The sequence below is a fragment of the Nannobrachium achirus genome (assembly GCF_963921795.1).
Source record: "Nannobrachium achirus genome assembly, chromosome: 23".
Lineage (NCBI taxonomy): Eukaryota > Metazoa > Chordata > Actinopteri > Myctophiformes > Myctophidae > Nannobrachium > Nannobrachium achirus.
This window is the reverse complement of record NC_137830.1, coordinates 9,990,124-10,009,690: the sequence shown is the minus strand read 5'-3', so window position 1 is coordinate 10,009,690 and position 19,567 is coordinate 9,990,124. Positions and strand designations below refer to the sequence as shown.

The following is a 19,567-nucleotide window of genomic DNA, read 5'->3' as shown; positions in this document are numbered from 1 at the left end:
CCCCAGCTCAAAATATTTAGTTCCAGGGACCCCCCCCAGAAGCAGAATTTGAGTTACAAAATAATGTTCGCTTAGAAATACACATATCCAAAGATTTGCACACGTTTTCACGTCTTTTTCAATAATAGCAGGTCTACAAGCTCGCAGCGTGGCACTCGGTGCCGCGCTGTGAGCTTGTATATCTGCTATTTTTCAACAGCTAAAGTATAAAATAATTCAAGGCCCCTCCACCTTGGGCCCTAGTATAACTCGATCCCACTCTCTCCCCCCCCCCCCCCCCAGTGTGACGCCCCTGCACGCGCACACAGTGAGGAATCGCCTCCGTCGTTGTCTGTCTTTCTGACGAAACCAGAGGAAATCCACTGGCAGCCTTGGGGAAGACCAAACCTCTCTCTCTCTCTCTCTATCGCTCTCTCTTCTTCTCTTCAATAATTCTTAGTGATGGCGGCCGCCCTTTGAGCCGCTGCTACAGCAGTTAGCGCTGCTCCACTCCAATTAGAGAAAGCCAAAGAAGCCCTCTTTATTTGTCAGCAAGCAAGACGGCGTAATTGGATAATCCCTGAAATTTGGGGGCGAGCACACACAAAAAGGCAATCTTTTTGTAATGTCTGTCAAATATTGACACAGATGAGCTCCGTGCGCGAAGCACAAAGTAAAGATCGGTTAGGAGCGAGGAGTGAGAGAAGGTTTGGGCATTTTTTTTTAGTCAAGGCCATTTACCCGGTGAGACCAAACCATTGGTTTAACCCAGTGCTTTTTCAACCTCTTTCATGATCAAGGCCTGTGTTATTTATTCAACATTTGAGCCACGGAACACTGTTGGATGAGATTTAGCCTCTCAGACCCAACACTTGTCCACAATTCCATGCTGTAGGCCTATTGATGTGGTACCATCAGGCAAACGTGTTCATCAAAGTAACAATTCATCTACCTTCTCTAATAGTGTAGACCAAGGGTCTTCAACAGGGGGTCCGGGACCCCTAGGGGTCCTCAGAGTTACTACAGGGGGTCCTCCAAATCTTTGATTGAAATCTTGCGACAGGGGGTCCTCCAAATCTTTGATAGAACTCTTGTGATATCTTGTGATAGAAACTTTTTTTCCCCTTTTTTTATATTGACCACTTGAACCCTATAGCGTCCATATTCTGAGAGAGAACTTTAGCCAAAAAAATAGCAGATCTACAAGCTCAACGCCTCACGCTGCAAGACGTTGTGAGCTTGTAGATCGGCTATTTTTAGGGGAAAAGAGCAGACTAAGTACAGAGTGAAAGGTCAAGTTTATTAAGTATCGACGGTTCAAGTGGTTAAATATCTGAAAACACAAAATGACATGAGTCAAAAATACACTGATGATTGTGCTGTCAAACAATGAAACTATATGGAATCTATGAAAAAGTGGGGGTCCCCGCTTCATCTCTCTCTCAATAAGGGGTCCCTGGCCTGAAAACATTGAAGACCCCTGGTCTATTGATATGCATTGTTAAATCACCCTGCTGTGACACTACAGTGTATGTATATAATGGTGTGAACTTAAAGGTTGTTTTATATCGACGTATGTCCGATTGTCCGTGCGCTCGAGAGGCACTGCTCAAAAAAGATACGGGACGGTGTGCGTCTACACACGTGACCGGACCAATACAGTACATGACTTGGTATACAGTACTTTTTTTGTGTGTTCAAAAAACTGGACCCTCCATAGCAGGGGTCTTCAACGTTTTCAGTCCAGCAAGGACCCCTTAGTTGAGAGAGAGATGAAGCAGGGAGGGACACCCCCCCCCCCATAACCTTTTAATAGATTCCATTTAGTTTCATCTTTTGACAGCACAATCATCAATGTATTTTGGATTCATGTCAATTTGTGTTTTCAGATATTTAACCACTTGAACCGTCAATACTTGATAAACTTGACCTTTCACTCTGTACTTGGTCTGCTCTTTTCCCCCTCTACACCAAAGCTCTTAGCCGAAAATAGCTGATCTACAAGCTCACACCGCCTCGCTGCGAGGCGTTGTGAGCTAGATCAGCTATTTTTATCAAAAGTCCTCCGAATATGGATGCTAGGGTTCAAGTGGTTAATGTAAAAAAAGTTTCTATCACACAAAGATTTGGAGGACCCCCTGTAGTAACTCTGAGGACCCCCTAGGGGTCCCCGGACCCCCTGTTGAAAACCCCTGCTCTATAGTTTAGAAATATCAAACAAACTTCTGGTAACCCACCCACCCTCCACACACACACACACACACACACACACACACACACACACACACACACACACACACACACACACACACACACACACACACACACACACACACACACACACACACACACACACACAGAGAGAGAGAGAGAGAGAGACATGCGCGCGCACGCACACCCAACAGGCATTACAGGTTGAAAAAAGTACACTGAAATGGCATTTTCTGTAGTCAGCCGATTTTTGAGGAATTAACGTGGAGCGTTCTTTTGCAGAAAACCCATCACAACGAGACACCCCCCCCCCCCCCCACCCCCCTCTCTCCTTTCAGCGTCTGCTTAATGAGGGCATACTGTCTGGCTGCCATCACAGCGCTTAGCAGCAGCTTAATGATATGTTAATGGACTGGCTGAACTGCCTCTCCGCTGCCCAAACAACATTAAACACCCCGCGGTTGATCAATCCAGAGTCCACAAAAAAACCCTGTAATTAGAGAGTGAGAGAACTTTGTCTAGAGCAGACAAGGTGAGAACAAGATTTATTCTCTCCCTCAACATGGACATGGGAGGAGATAGATGTCCCTCTTCACCTTTGTTGTAGGGGTAAACAGGCTATTGTTTTACGTGTTGGGTGTTTTCACCTCATGAATCCTAGCAAATCTACAAGATCACAACGCATTGCGATGCAGCGTGCCGTGAGTTTATCCACTAGATAAGCTATTTTTGGACAACTTTGTTTTTTTTTACAACAAGGGTTCATATTTTAGATTGTAATTAGAGAAAATAAAAAGTGAGTGTTAAAATGTTTTCATTTACTTCGCTCTATTGTTTTATCGCGTTTACCGTGCTAAAATGTGGGGCATGCGTACGCATGGTGGCGTGTGTACAAGTGGCTAAATATGTCTTTTTAGACACAATAAGCTAGGAGTTTCTTTATTGCTATTTACAGTAACACTTCTAGCCCCCATAAGTCACATCCAACCACGAAAGGTTGCGTTGTATCTTGGGAATTGGCTTATTCTGTGTAAAATTACATATTTAGCCACTTGTATGCATGCCACTGAAATAAGAATCTCTAAAACAATAGAAAGAAGTACATGAAATAATGTTAACACTCATCTTTTATATTCTTTAATTACAACCTAAAATATGAACCCTTGTTGTAAAAAAACTAAAGTTGTCCTTTAATGGTATTTCTATCTCTGAGACCCCAATTTATATTGTAGAATCAATGTTAATTTAACTCTGAGGGGGTACAAATGGAACCAAATCTACCCATTGGTTCCATTTGCTTCCTAACTATCATTTAGCTGGGGACCCCCTGGAACTCCCTCAAGGACACCTGAGAGTCCCCAGAACCAATGACACGGAGATCATTTTCATAGATCATTTTCAACACAGAAAGAAAAAGACAAATAAATAGATAAACTGCATTGATGGATCAGCCAAGCTGTTTGCGTTATTATGATCATTATTATTATTCTCATTCCATCTGTCTCTCCCTGACTGATGAATGACAGGAGAACAAGTAAGGTTGCAAGGATGGATGGAGCTTTATGTGGTGGTGAACAATGTGAGGCGGTGCAAATGTACACAAATATCTACAAACGGAGATCATAGATGTGGCGGAGAGAGTCGCAGCCCCAGCCTGAAGCCTCAAAAGTCTAGTATCTGCTCTCATTCCATAGGGATGTCCCTTTGGAATGATGGTTAAGATATTGGACTTTCACGCGGGAGACCTGAGTTTGAAGCCGTGTGGGGATGTTAGAATCACTTCCGTTACATAGATACTATAGCAACACGTGTTTCCCCTTGAGGGTCAGCCAGTCTATCTTTATCTATTTTGTCATCATTCTTATTATCGCAAGTTTGGATCATCTGCACTTCCAAACGCTCCTCCAGCTGTCTCTGGTGGAGGTAATGTGCCGAGGGAACGACTACACAGGATGATGGGGAAGGCAGATTACTGAAGACTTCACATGCAAATAGAATCATACTGACTCAATTCTGTGTGGCAAAAGTTTTACCCATTTAGAACGGGTACACATTATTGCGTATCATTATTTTATGCTTTAACTATTAAAAAATAGCAGATATACAAGATTGCAGCATGGCACTCAGAGCTTGTAGATCTGCTTCTATAAGTGTCTTTTGAATCCTTCTAAGATTTTTTTTTCTATGTCAGCAATCTGGCCGGCCATCGTCAAAGAAAAGGTCCTTTTCACTCAACTGGAGCTCAGTTAGTCTGTTCTTGAGAGACTACTGTGTCAGTGGTTCTCAAACCTTTTCATGTGAAGGACCCCCAAAATTATATTTATTTGGCCACAGAGCCCCCATCTCAAAATATCTAGTTCCAGGGACCACCCAGGAGCAAAGTTTTAGTTACAAACGTTCGCTTTGAAAATACATATATTGAAAGATTTGCACACATTTTCACAACTTTTTCAAAAATAGCAGATCTACAAGCTCACAGCGCGGCACTCAAAAAACTTCTCTCATGGGAAGTCCGTGGCATATCTTTTCAAATGGGGGTCCTTGACATGAAAAAGTTTGAGAAACACTGCTCCACGTAACCATGGAGATGCATGGTATGAGAACTCCTTCACAACTTGAAGGCAAAATTAAAATTGATTAGAAATATTGTCCAAATAACACTGACAACCTGTTTTCCATGGACACGATAAGCTGTGAATAATCCAATTAATTCTGGTAAACAGGCCTGCCACCCTGCAGTATTAACATCAACATCAAATGCACTTTGTTTGTGACATTTTTTCAACAACAACTCAGCTGGTTACACTCGATTCTTGCCACATAATGATTGCTGTTGACTTGTGCCTCACAGGATGATACTCAATTCATTTATGAGAACAGAAGTGTAACACAAGTAGTAGACCAGAATAGTGGTGGTGGACTATAGCAGTGGTTCTCAACCTATGAGTCGGGACCACCAGGGGGGTCGCCAAATTATTTTGAGGGGTCCCCAGATGATCAACTTAATGTGAAACATTGTTTTCTCACTCAGCAGTAAACAAACCAACATAAAGTTTAAGTGATAGACTAGGGTATCTGCACATTTCTAAAGTGACAATTTAAGGACTTTTTAATACCTCTAAAATGACAAATTAAACATTGGCCAAATTGTCAAATATTAGAGGCAGCAATTGTGAAAATAGCTGATCTACATGCTCACAACGCCTCGTGTTGCGAGGCGTTGTGAGCATGTAGATCAGCTACTTTCACAATAGACCCGTGTTAAACAAAATGTAATGCCTCAACTCTTAGTGCTTGTCAGGGTGGGGGGGTCCCCAGTTAAAATATGATTATTTTGGGGGTCGCGGCCTATAAAGGTTGAGGACCACTGGACTATTATAGCATGCTATAGTAGTGGAGGCCTCTCAGTATAGGGTGACCATATTTTCAGCCGCTCAAACCGGGACGCGAACCACTGTTACCTACATCCGGGACCATCAAAGCAATGCGCACGTTACCGCGCACACCCATTCTCTAACGTTCGTGCACGCGCACATACACACTGCAGGGTTGCATACCGGTAGCTTACAGGCAGTAGTGATTGCCAAACAGTCTCAGCGTTGAATTCAGACACGGAATGAATTTGTTCATGTTTTCTGATTGTTTAGGTGAGCATGTTTACATGAAAAGAACATGATAAACGTCTATGCAACCACTGAACACAGCTACTGTTATTTTGATTCTGGAGGAAACCAGGACAATTTTGTAGTGAATGTTGAAAACCAGGACATATTAGTGTTTTAGAGATATTTGTCGGGACACGCAGCTTGAAAACGGGCCAAACCGGGACATCTGGTCACCCTATTATGGTACTGTACTTTACCGTACGGTACTTTACCCGTACCGATACAAATTGTATGATACTATATTACTGACAAATTATGTGATTCTCCAAGCGGAGTCAAGGGACCTCCAGTCCCACAGGTTATCCCAAGGACAATTAAGTTAACTTTATTATCAGTCAACCCGAAAAAATATATGCAAATGAAAGTTGAGGCATAAACCACAACATGCAGATGATGGGGTGTGTTCTAGTAACAGTATGAGAAGACTACAAGGTGTTTTTTCTGGAAAACTGGGCACTCGAGAGAATACAATTCACTGTGACAGAAAAGGGACAACATCGTTAAACGGGTAACTTCCACCAAACACCTACCAAAAAGGTTTTCAGAAACAAGGTTTGTCTCTTTTGAACTTTTTTAATACCTGCGTTCTGTGTGTATGTTCTCATGACACCAACGGTTTCAAACAATGTGCATTCAAAGATACAATTGGATGTTTGAATAAACAAGTTTAATGCTTAACATTTCATGCCCATTTCTCAGACTTCTCTGCTTTAGTGCCCTGTATTCTCCTGGGCTCACTTTGTTCTGGTGGTGCCCACTCTTCATGTATATTCCCTTTAACGTCATATTTACAAATAAGGGTACATGGCCTTAAGGAAACTCATTCTGGGCTTCCATGATCTATTACAGGGGTCTTCAACGTTTTCAGGCCAAGGACCCCTTTACTGAAAGAGAGATGAAGCAGGGACCCCCTACATTTTGTATAAATGCGTTATGCAGATTTTCATCGACTTGTTTGACAGCACTGTCATAAGTCTATGTTGGATTTCTGTTAGTGTTAATGTTGACATTTAGCCACTTCAATCTTCGATACATAGTAAACTTGACCTTTCACTCTGTACTTGGTCTGCTCTTTTTGACCTATACACTAAACAAACCTCTTTGCTGAAAATAGCCGATCTACGGTAGCTCTCAACGCCTCGCAGTGTGAGGCGTCGAGAGAGCTTGTAGATCTGCTATTTTTGACTAAAGTTCTCCTCCGAATAGGGATGCGAAGGTTCAAAGTTGTTAGTTGAAAATAATCATTCTATCACACAAGGATTTGGTGCCCCCCCCCTGTAGTAACTCTGAGGACCCACTAGGGGTCCCGGACCCCTTGTTTGAAGACCACTGATCTATTATATAAAAAAAGTTTTCGGCGGTTCTCAGCCTTCGCCGGCCCAATCCTCTTTCTATTCTGTTATCACAAAACTCATCGGCCCGAGCAGCAAGCCGTTCACCCGGTGCAGGGAAGGGTTGCTGCTTTCCTCCTTATCAAAGCCCTCGGGTTGCTCCAGCTCCTGCTTCTAAAAATAGAAAAGAAAAAAAAAAACGAGGGGAGATTGGCATCGATTTCTCCCTGGCGTCAACAGCCTCCCCACACCACCACCACCACCCAGTGGCGTCAGTTCTGCAAAAGCTAGGGTATGGCAAAGATGGGAGTCCTCGTGGATAAGAGGCACTACATTTGGCACTACGGTTGGTTATATTGTGAAAATAGCAGATCTACATGCTCACAACGCCTCGCTGCGCAAGGCGTTGTGAGCATGTAGATCTGCTATTTTCACAATGTCTGTAAAAACGCATTTTGTCCGTTTTTTACACAGGTTTCTACGGTTTCTTGGGCTGGATATGGCAGCCTGGAACGGTTGTTCAAGTGCAGCTAAACCTGGCATGTTAGTAAACGTGCCACAATTAACAATAATGCATTGCACCTGTGCAGCTGACCTGTGAAACCTGGGAATATACCATTCTGTCAAGATGGGGAGAAGTGTGGAGAATAGTTAAAGTGACCATTTTGTTACATGTTGCATTTTTTTGTTATTTTACTATAATTTAACAACATAATAACCAGCGCAGATAGACAAACCATACCATACACAATTGACACCCCTGCCATACCCAATTGACGCCCCTGCCACCACCGATTGACAGCAGCCGAGGCCGCGGTGGCCCGCCGCTGAGCCGCCGAGGGAATCCGCCAGACTGCGTATGATGAGATGAGATGGGGGGGAGATAACGTCTTCTTGACAAGCGCCTCCAAACAACAACCAGCCTCGGCTCTAATCAGCCCCACCCCCCCCCCCCCCCCCTTCACTAAAAGTAATTACCACACGTGCACCATGGGCGCACGACACACGTGGACACACACACACACACACACACACACACACACACACACACACACGCGTGTACACCCATAGAGGTACACACGCAGGCGTGAACTCACTCGTTGTGCAGGGTGTGCACAGACTTGCATGCACAGGTATGTACGCGGCGCGGCGCGTGGCAGACAGATGCACGTGCGCGTGCACGCACGCATGCACACACACACAAGCACACATCACTGAGCATGTAATAGGATTCTGTTTAGCTGTGTGAACCCACCTGGTGGGTGTCTCCTGCCAAGTTAGATCTTTGACAAAAAAGGCCTTCTGGTTACACTTTTAACATACAGTAATATACACTGTTAAAGATGATGTATGTATGTATGTATGTGTGTATGTGTATGTGTATGTGTATGTGTATGTGTATGTATGTATGTATTATGGCTGCGAATCTTTGGGTATCCCACGATTTGATTTAGAATCGATTCTTGGGGTCACGATTCACAATTTTTTTCGATTCAAATCCAAAAGAATCTAATTCAGAAACGATTAATTTCCGATTTAAAAACAATTCTCGATTCAAAAAGATTCTCTATTCAAAACGACATTTACGTAGCTTTTATAATTGTAAAGGTTTTATCAACTTATTGCAATAATGTAAACAAACAAAGGTAAATCCAAGACAACATGTCTGATTTATGCATGCTTGCACACATTCTTTTAACTTGTACAAACACAACATAATATCTAATAAATTATCGTAATAAAAAAATCATAATAGAAAATCATAAAAATCATAATATCTAATAAATAATATCGAATAAATAAAAAATGGAAAATGAGATCGATTCTGAATCTTACCATGTTAGAAACAGGATTTGAATTCAAATTGTTTTTTTCCTGCATCGCATCCAGTATGTATGTATGTATGTAAATATATGTACAGTGTGTATATGGGTGGGTGACGTGACGTAACGTTTTCGCTGTCCTCGGTGTCAAACATGTATAAATAAAAAATATATTTGTCAAAAACCTTCTGAATATTGTGCAGGACATTAAGCTTTATGTGAACTTACTCAAGATTAAAACATTTCATTCCTCATTTCTTCAGAATCTTCAACCAAACATGGCAAAACTCATATGGTGTGACTGTCCTGACCTTGTTTCTCAAAGTGGGAACTTGAATAAAACTAAGAAAAAGAATTGCTAAAAATCATTTGAAAATGAATTTAGGCTAAGAAAAATTTCTATTTTGAGCCTATATCTTTTCAAAGTCAAAGCATAATGTTTTCAGTCATTTCTGATCAAAAACATTTTGTCCCCCAACCCAAAATCATTTGGTGTGACACTAGTTTGGAAAAATTAAACAGGCAATTATTTGGACACCTATTGGCTAGAGAGGTCCTTCTTCTGTAAGGCTATTCAGCACTCCCAGCACAACTGCAAGACAGGTGTCTGAGGTGAGTTATGATTTTAACATTTTCATGAAATGCCATCTTGTTGAAACGTTGACAAACTCACCATTCTGGATGTCTTTTGGTGTGACACCTTTTCTTTAAAAAAAGCTTAAGTTATTTGAAGTTTTGGTCATATTTCCATGTAGATCTAGGCTGCTTTGTTATAGCTAGCATGCTGTTAGCATGCTAATGTGTACATAGTAGCCTCAAGGTAAACCTAAATGGAGAAAACAGTAATATGGTGTGACACTTAATCATATGGTGTGACATGTCTGCTTGTCACACCATATGACTTGACTGTCACACCATATGATTTATACTGTATTTAACTACAGATATAACAACAAATAACAAAGTTCCATGTTTCTTTTGTACATTTAAACATTTGTTTTAAACATTTTTACATAAAATGTAATTTAGCTTCATTCAGTGATACTTCAAATTCATCAGACAGAGCAGAAACCCCTTCACAGAAACCTTAACATATTGTTTCAATCTAAACAATATTTTCTCTTTGTCTTAAACTATACATTCCATTTTCTTTTGTCAGCTGGAAAATGACAAGTGCTGAGAGAACGAGAAAGTACAGGGAGAAACTAAACAATGACCCAGCAAGGAGAGAGGAGCCAAAGGGGCGAGACTGCATTTTCTACGAAGAGCAGGAGGTTGTCTGTGGCATAGCAGAACCGCAACAAGGCAGCCGGTTTGCTACCCTCACCAAATACGACTGGCTGATGTACAATACAGTCTAAATGTATAATCTAATCTGATCTAATACTTTTGTACTTTGACTCACTGGACTGGACAGTGGACAGTGTTAAGGTAGGACCCGAGACAAAACTAGCAAAAATAGCTGATCTACAAGCTCTCAACACGTTGTGCTGCGAGAGCTTGTAGATCAGCTATTTTCAGAGTTGCGCAACCCAGCACTCTTTAGCTAGTGGAGATGTGGTGTAATGTCATGATTCCTAATTACATTTGTTCAACACAAAATGCTGTGTTCAAGTTCAGGAGACTTCGGAAAAAAGCAATTTACCTGAATGCTGAGTTCTGTTTCCACTAATTGGTGTTAATAAAATGTTGCCTTCAATGCCTTGGCTCCAAGTGTGGCTATGCGCCTTATTGTCCCTTTAGGATCCTTCTGCCGTGGGCCGGCAGAAGACTTAGGTGTGCGTAGCATTCCTGTGCACATCCTCATCATCCATCTACTACTACAATTCTTTCTTATCCCATGTTAAAGCCCTACAATAATATCCTGTTCAGAAATATTAAGGCCATGTTATCCTGGGTAATTGTTTAATCAATCAGTAAAGTTCAGTACTCACTAATAGGTAGGTTAAAACACAGTTTGCTTTGACACATGAAGATATGATCATACGGTGTGACACTAAATCATTTGGTGTGACATTCCAAATAGTGAGAAATCATACCTTTATTAATGATTAAACCAAAAAAATGTTTATGGATTACATAGAGAATATTATCAGGAAGAGTCACAAATATTTGTGTAATTTTAGAGAAAGTTTTGACAGAATACATTTAAAATATGTTGTAAGATCATGAACATGGGCCTCACACAGAGTGTCGATTATGAAAAAAATATACAGATATAATTAATTTTCAAAAAACTATAGTGGATCACTGGTTAGTTATGATAAAGGACTTTGATAAAGTGAGTAACTTAAGAAAGATGTACTCCATTTTCATTTTATGAACAATTATTTTCATGTCACACCATATGACGATTTTAGGCACAAGTACAACAAACTGCTGAATAAAGTCTGATTCCAATAAAATATCTAAAAACAAAATGTATTTCCATAAGGTTGAGAGTGAGTAGAACAAAAGTAAATAACTTTTATGCCTGCAATTTAAAGTTTTTTTAAAAACACATTTTTTGGGGCGTCACGTCACTGACCCATATGTATGTGTGTATAAATGCTAAGATTTTCATGAATAAATATAACATGCAATGATTTGTATTATGTAATTTCATTCATGAATATAATTGCACAAATTAGAAAACAAACGTTTAAGAAGTAGTGAAAATAGCTTGTGGATCGGCTGTTTTCACCGGTTTGGGTCCTGTGCAAACTGCAGGGTCTGATCTCTCTTTTGGGTCTCGACTTGAAAAGAGTGGGAAACATTGGCCCAGACTAGAGAGACAGAGACACAGACAGACAGACAGACAGACAGACAGACAGACAGACAGACAGAGACAGACAGACCTTTATTGATCCTGTGGGGGAGATGCTGTCACCATTCTGTCAGGCTGAATGGTGACAACGGTTACAATACAGACACAGAGGAAAAGAACTACTGAAACAAACAACATAAAAAGACACTATCAGCAATGAACAACCAGCATCCTTCACACACAGCACAGGAGCAGCAGGTGTTTGTTTCCTTTGTGGACTTGAAAAGAGTCCTTTGTTGTTGTTTGAGCACCAGATTGGTGTAATGTTCTGGGACGTGCAGAGAATGTTAGAGGGGAAGGGGCTGACATTTCTAAAAGGGCCTTTTGGTGAAAACATTGAAAATAGCAGACCTCCAAGCTCACAATGTGTCGCGATGCGACACATTGCATCTGTTCTAAAAGGGCCTTATGGTGAAAACATCGAAAATAGCCGACTTCCAAGCTCACAACGTGTCGCAGCGCGACGCATTGGAGGTCGGCCATTTTCGATGCTTGATTTCTACACATTTCTTGATTTCAACCTAAAACGCTGCATTCAACTTCAGGAGAGTTTGGACAAGGCAATTCTCTTGAATGCTGCCTTCAGGTATGGCATGGAAAGAGGGGACATTTCCATTTCTTTCACCATAGTAAACATTCATGGTCTGGAGAGGGCACTTTTTTATAGACGGATAGAAGAGCAGGGGCTCAAGCCCCCTTTGATGTATGTGTGCACGCACGTGCCTGGTAATGTTGTATACTTAAGCCTCCCCACATAATGTACTGTATAAATATATCCCGATGAAAAATAAATGCCTTGAGATTGAGAAACACAAATAATATAAAACAGTCGCCAGGGTTTGAGCTGGCAGTTGTACAATATACCCCTATGTGTATAGGCTACATTATTATATTTCATTCAAAGCTAACACCATTGAACCTCTGATTAGGCAATTATAAAGCTACACTAATGGCCCTGCTGTAATGCACTTCACGTAAACAGCCATTAAAAGAAAGAGAGAGAGAGAGAGGAAAAAAAGCCACTCTGAGCTCGGGAGACATTTTAGAGGAGGTTTTGCCGTTGCCAGGGGTGTCGCACCAAATTCTGGGCCCTGGGTACAAGGATTCACATGCGGGCCCCCCATGAATGTTCATGTGCTTTTAACTATTGAAAAATAGCAGATATACAAGCTCACAGCGTGGCACCTTTGGCGCTTTGGAAAAATCATGAAAATTTGTGCAAGTCTTTGAATATTTTTGACACGATTTATTAATGTCTTCTAAATCCTTCTATGGTTTTTTTTTTATGTTTCTATTTCAGCGGTGCTCAAACTTTTTCATGTCAAGGACCTCCAAAATGATCTGTATTTGGCCACGGACCCCCATCTCAAAATATGTTGTTCCAGTGAACCCCCCCCCCCCCCCCCCCCCCAGAAGCAACAATTGAGTTACAAACGAACGTTTGCGTATAAAATACATATATCCAAAGATTTTGCACACATTTTCACATCTTTTCAAAAAAATAGCAGATCTATAAGCTCGCGGCGCGGCACTCGGTGCCGCACTGTGAGCTTGTAGATCTGCTATTTTTCCAATAGCTATTAAGTATAAAATAACGAAGGCCCCTTCACCTTGGGCCCTAGTAACTCAGTCCCACTTTCCCCCCCTTGTGACGCCCCTGGCCGTTGCTTCCTGGTTGCATCAGAACAGCAGACCCATAATGAATTCAACAATCCAGAGGCTACTGCTGGGAACAGATTGTAGCAGAGGCAGGCAGCTCTAATAAGTAATAATAACACTGCGTCTATGGAACTGGGATTATTTCACAATAAGCAGCCTGTTCCACATTGGAAAGGCTGATTGTTTCCAAAAGACGAACAATCTCTAAAACTCTGTAGGCTATAAATGTCATTTAATTCTGTATTGTGTCTTCTTTGACATCGTTATGCAATTTACTGTAGGCTACGGCTATAGCCTATACCTCGTCTATCTGGCTGCTGCTTAATTTCCCTCTGAAATGAATAGTATGATCCGCTATATGTAAGCTTGTCTCGCTACTCTAGGACAGTGGTTTTCAACCTGTGGGTCGGGACCCCCGTCCCCAAATTATTTTGGGGGGTCCCAGATGAAAATGTGCAACATTGTTTTCTCACTCAACAGTAAACAAACCAACATAAAGTTTAAGTGTAGAGGGTATATACAGTAGCCTATATGCACATTTCCAAAGTGACTATATTTATGGACTTTTTAATACCACTAAAAATGACTTTAGGGCCAAACTGTCAAATATTTTAAGCAGAAATTGTGATGTAGATCTGCTATTTTCACAATAGAACCGTGTTATACAAAATGTAATGCTTCAACTCTCTTAGTGCTTGTCAGGTTGGGGAGGGCCCCAGTTCAAAAGCAAGGGCCTTTTCAATTTGAACAAGACATATGAATGGTATAGGGTTTTCTTGGGAAATTACGTGCTGCGTTGTCTACTTTGCGGTGTAGAGGTTTGTGAGCAACGAAACAGGATTACGACACTTTTATAATAAACACACAGAATGCCCCAATATGTCAGGCTGAGGCCAATACATTGTTGGCAGTCGATATGGCCAACAATAAAGGTTATGTGTCGCCATCATGTGGTTAAAATGAAGACCTTCAATCCAGCCAGACCTCTGCTTAGTGCAGCCTAGTGAAGATTGGTGGAAAAAAGGAAAACAAGTCTGGCCTAGGCACTGAAGCATATTATACCCTGTTATGTAATTTTCAGATCGTATAATATAGTATATAATATATAATATAGAAATTGAATTTCCACAAGGTAGAGTGACAATGAATACAATATATCCATATATATAGCTGTTGTTGAGTCAATCTTTTTGTGTCAAGTAACTTTAACTTACTGAGGTAAAGGTGACAGATACACATGCTGGGCCCCTGATTCAGCCCGGGAAAAAGAGTTGGAGAGGCGCTCATTGCACGGTATAGACTAGAGAGAGATCTCTCTCTATAGCGCTGCTGCTACTCAAAGATTTGCCATTTCAGATCATGACAAGTGACAAGCCAGTTGGCCAATTACTGTACATGAGTTATATTTCGTCGTTGTCAGGTGGAAACCTTGTATGTCCAAAACCGTTTGTTTTGTATTTATCATTTTAAAAATGATTTAAACTAGTGAAAACAGCCGATCTACAAGCACACAACGCCTCGCTGTGCGAGGCGTTGTGTGCTTGTAGATCTGCTGTTTTCACTACTTTTGTGCAACGGCCTTGATGAAGCAGGGCTTTGCTTTGCGAAAAAAAATGTATCAATTTGAAACTTGGAGATACAAGGTTTCTGCCCGACAGTGACGATTTACTTTGTTGGCCGCTCAGCCCCCAAAATGGAACGAAGGCCGACATTTTATTTTAATTTTTTTCCAGGAATGAACCGGCCGTTCGGGAGTTGTCACGCTTTTCCCAATGGCCAGCACGTCCCTGCATTGCACATACATTAACAGTTTTATAAAAGTCTATTACAACCCATTGATGTACTCCGTTACCCTGGTGTACAGGGATACAGTACAGTATACCGGGGGTGTTTAGCTCCCTGGTGTTGCCACACAATAGAAGTGTTTTATCTATCTATAAATGCGAGAAGTCTCTGCGTGTCTGCGTGTATGTAATCCGCGTATCTCGAGAACCGTTCGTCCCACCGGCTTCAGATTCGGCACGCGCGTTCTCTGCCGCGGCGCGGAGTGCAGTGCCCGGCCTCGACCCGACCCGACGCGCGTTTTTTCCGAAACGGCGCAAAACGTTCGGAATCTCCTTATGCGGAGCTGATTGTTGACATCAGGCTGTTCCGGAGGAAATCGGCGAAAGCTCTGACTCATTGTGACATCACTTCATAAAAGGCTCTGACATCACGTACGCCACATGAGTCAACAAAAAATCTCTGTGAGTGTGTATGTATGTATGTAATCCGCGGATCTCGAGAACCGTTCGTCCCACGGGCACGCGCGTTCTCCATATATGGGCATAAAATGAATGCCCCCATATATGGGCATAAAATGGATTGCAGACAGACAGATACAGATATCTCCATATATGGACATAAATGGACAGAGGCAAACAGATGGTCAAAGATCTCCATATAAGGCATAAAATGGACGCAGACAGACAGATACAGATATCTCCATATATGGGCATAAATGAACACAGGCAAACAGATGTTCAAAACGGGTCCTATGACAACAGGTATAATGAGGTTTGCATTAAAGGGGGAACCGGCACTGTGTCTGCAACACAGTTGGAGGCACAGACAGATACTCCATATATGGGCATAAAATGGACGCAGATAGACAGATATCTCCATATATGGGCATAAAATGGACCCAGAACTATAACTGCAGTGATCTCCATATATGGACATAAAATGGACGCCGACAGACAGACAGACAGACAGATATCTCCATATATGGGCATAAATGGACACAGGCAGACAGATGGTCAAAACGGGTCCTATGAAAACAGGTATAATGGGGTTTGCATTAAAGGGCGGGGCATTCATTCCCTATTTACATTGTTCCGAGTTGGCCAGGTCGCCGACTAGACGCTGGGCCGCCCGAAGGGCGGCCCAGCTTCTAGTATTATAAATGGTGCATTTGTATAGCGCCTTCATCCAAGGCTCTTTACATAGATTGTGCAACTGCTCCCACCTCACTGTTTGGCAGGGGTGTCACACCAAATTCTGGGCCCTGGGTACGAGGATTCACTGCAGGCCCTCCATGAATGTTCTTCATAGGGGAGGGGGTTTAACCCATTTAGACTAGGAATGCATTATTGTGTGCTTTAACTCTTGAAAAATTGTAGATAGCGCAGCTTGTAGATCTTCTATTTTTGAAGAAAATGTGTCTTTGAATATTTCAAATCCTAAGGTTTTTTTTTTTTAAAACCTATGTTTCTATGTCAGTCAGTGGTGCTCAAACCTTTTCATGTGAAGGACCCCCAAAATGATATGTATTTGGCCACGGACCCCATCTCAAAATATGTAGTTCCAGGGACCCCTCCCCAGAAGCAAAATTTGAGTTGCAAATGTTCGCCTAAAAAATATATTCAAAGATTTGCACACATTATCATGACTTTTCAAAAAATTGCAGATATGCAAGCTCGCAGCCTGGCACTCGTTGCCGCGCTGTGAGCTTCTATGTATGCTATTTCTAAAGAGCTAAAGTATAAAATAATTAAGGCCCCTCCTCCACCTTGGGCCCTAGTAACTCAGTCCCCCCCCCCCCCCTTGTGACGCCCCTGCTGTTTGGTGTTGCTGCTGCTGTCCTGTCTACTGACAGCTGTGAGAAAAGCAAACTTACGTTAAGATTAAGATGTTTGCTTTTCAAATGTTTGCGCACATTTTGAGATGAATGTATGTACTGTATCAACTCAGTCGCCACATGAAAACGTTGGCTCGTCACTAAATTGCGCTAGATGAAAACGTTCGTATATTAACGCAGGGGTTCCCAAACTTTTTTGTCTCAGGGCACCCCATAAATATTTTTTTGCATTATAATTTTCAACACCTTCTATTTATAGCATATCGTCGTTGTCGTTGTCGGGTGGAAACCTTGTACATGTCCAAAACCGTTAGTTTTGTAATTATCATCTAAAAAATTTACTAAACTAGTGAAAACAGCAGATCTACAAGCACACAACGCCTCGCAGCGCGAGGCGTTGTGCGAGGCGTTGTGTGCTTGTAGATCGGCTGTTTTCACTAGTTTTGTGCGAGTCAGTGCGACAGAGGTTTCTGCCTGACAGTAATGATATTTTAGTGATTATGTTGCGAGGAAAACGTTGAGATAACAGCCATTTTGGTTCGAACTGACTGAAAATAACTTTGTACTTTGCAAGTTTAAAATGATACTAAATATTTTGTGTCCAAATAAATTCCAAATATTATCAAATTATCTCGCGGCACCCCTGGACTGCCGTCGCGGCACCCCAGGGTGCCCCGTCACCCACTTTGAAAACCCCTGAATTAACGTATTATCGTCAAAAAAACGTTTCTATACGAACGTTTTCTATATCGTATCCAGATAACGTCCTCCTGCCAACCCATTGTTCCTGCCGCGACTGCAGGGGATTCCATATGACGCAAATGACCAAATATGGACAGGTGGGGATATCCCACACTCCCACGGCAGCCATAGCATTGTTGCAATGACATAAATATATTTGATTTTAATTATTTACCGCGGAGACTAAAACAATGTGAGAACTGTTACAATAAACAGAAATTAAAACGAACAGATTAACATAAATATTATATGTAAATATAATATATAATCATAACAATCACAACCTTTAAAGCAATGGCTGTAAATAAGGACAGTAAAGAGTTTTAAATGTGATGTAAAGTGTGAAACACTCATCTAAAGTGTTCCATTCCTTTTCTACCATTTGGAGTCCTTGCAGCCTGAACCCTCAAGCACTTACCAGCTGACGTCAGCAGGGGGCAGCAGTGGCTCAGTGGCTCAGGGGTAGAGTCTTAGAACACAGAGGGTTCCTGAAGGGTTCCCAGTTCGATCCCGGGCTCCCCCAGAGTTAGTGTGGAAGAGTCCTTGAGCAAGACTCTGAACCCCTTGCTCCTGGTGAGCATGGGTTCAGGTTGGTGCCTTGCATGGTTTCCTTCGCCATTGTATGAATGTGTGTGCGAATGGGTGAATGTAATGCACAATCTCTGTGCCTTGGATAAAGGCGCTATATAAATGCACCATTTAGGTCACAGGGATGACATTGGAATTGGGAATTGGGCCGTTGAACACAACTACATTTGGAGGTTGGAAGCACTCCTGGGAAATCACTCAACAGTGGGCAGTGGGACGGTATTGAGAGAGAGAGAGAGATAGATGACAGACAGACAGACAGACAGACAGACAGACAGACAGACAGACAGACAGACAGACAGACAGACAGAGAGACAGATAGACAGATAGACAGACAGACAGACAGACAGATAGATAGATCTATTAATTGGCAGATCTACAAGCTCACTGAGAGTGTACAAATGGAACCAGATGTGTGTGTGTGTGTGTGTGTGTGTGCGTGCGTGCGTGCGTGCGTGCGTGCGTGCGCACAGAATAACCCTCACAAAACAATCCACTATTATTATGTCTTTAATTAACACAATTGTGTCAGCGTTGAATGTAACTTTGGCACAATTTAAATGGTTTCATTTTCTTGAAGATATTAGTAAATATACATGAAAGGTTTGAAATAAATGTTTTACATTTTAAAATAAAATGTTATAGTTAAAAAGAACAAGGATTTTCAGAACACTTCATTGGAGTTTCCATTATCAACACAACTTTACAATATTCATGTGTAAATGTTCTAGACCAGATGTTCTCACACTTGCTGGTCGTGACCCTCAAAATAATATTTGAACTGGGGACCCCCCAAAATAATCAGGTTAGAACTGGGGACCCCCTAGAATAATCATATATAATCAGGTTTGAACTGGGGACCCCCCAAAATAACCATATATAATCAGGTTTGAACTGGGGACCCCCACCCTGACAAACTGTAAACTGTAGGAGTTGAGGCTTTACATTTGGTTAGACTCAGTTCCACGTTGAGAGGCGTTGCGAGCTTGTAGATCGTCTATTTTCATAATATTTGCCCCTTTATGTTATTTGACAATTTGTCCAATGTTTGACCAGTTTATAGATTGATTACTTTTAAAAGTGTTTTCATTGTCACTTCACTGTCATCTGGGGACCCCCTGGGGGTCCCTCTGGTGGTCCCCAGA

The 19,567-nt window shown here is 41.8% G+C and overlaps 1 protein-coding gene across 1 annotated transcript in view; it reads right to left on the bottom strand.

Moving 5' to 3' along the window:
• Positions 1 to 7,246: 7,246 nt before the first annotated feature.
• The window catches only part of LOC308308743 (protein NLRC3-like), a gene marked incomplete at its 3' end in the record, with an annotated part of 95,346 nt that continues 83,025 nt past the window's right edge, over positions 7,247 to 19,567 (bottom strand). The window contains exons 10-11 of the mRNA XM_080754196.1: positions 7,956 to 8,039; positions 7,247 to 7,360 (exon numbers count right to left, since the gene is read on the bottom strand). Coding sequence (XP_080610322.1) covers positions 7,247 to 7,360; positions 7,956 to 8,039 — 198 coding nt within the window. The remainder of the gene's footprint in view (positions 7,361 to 7,955; positions 8,040 to 19,567) is intronic.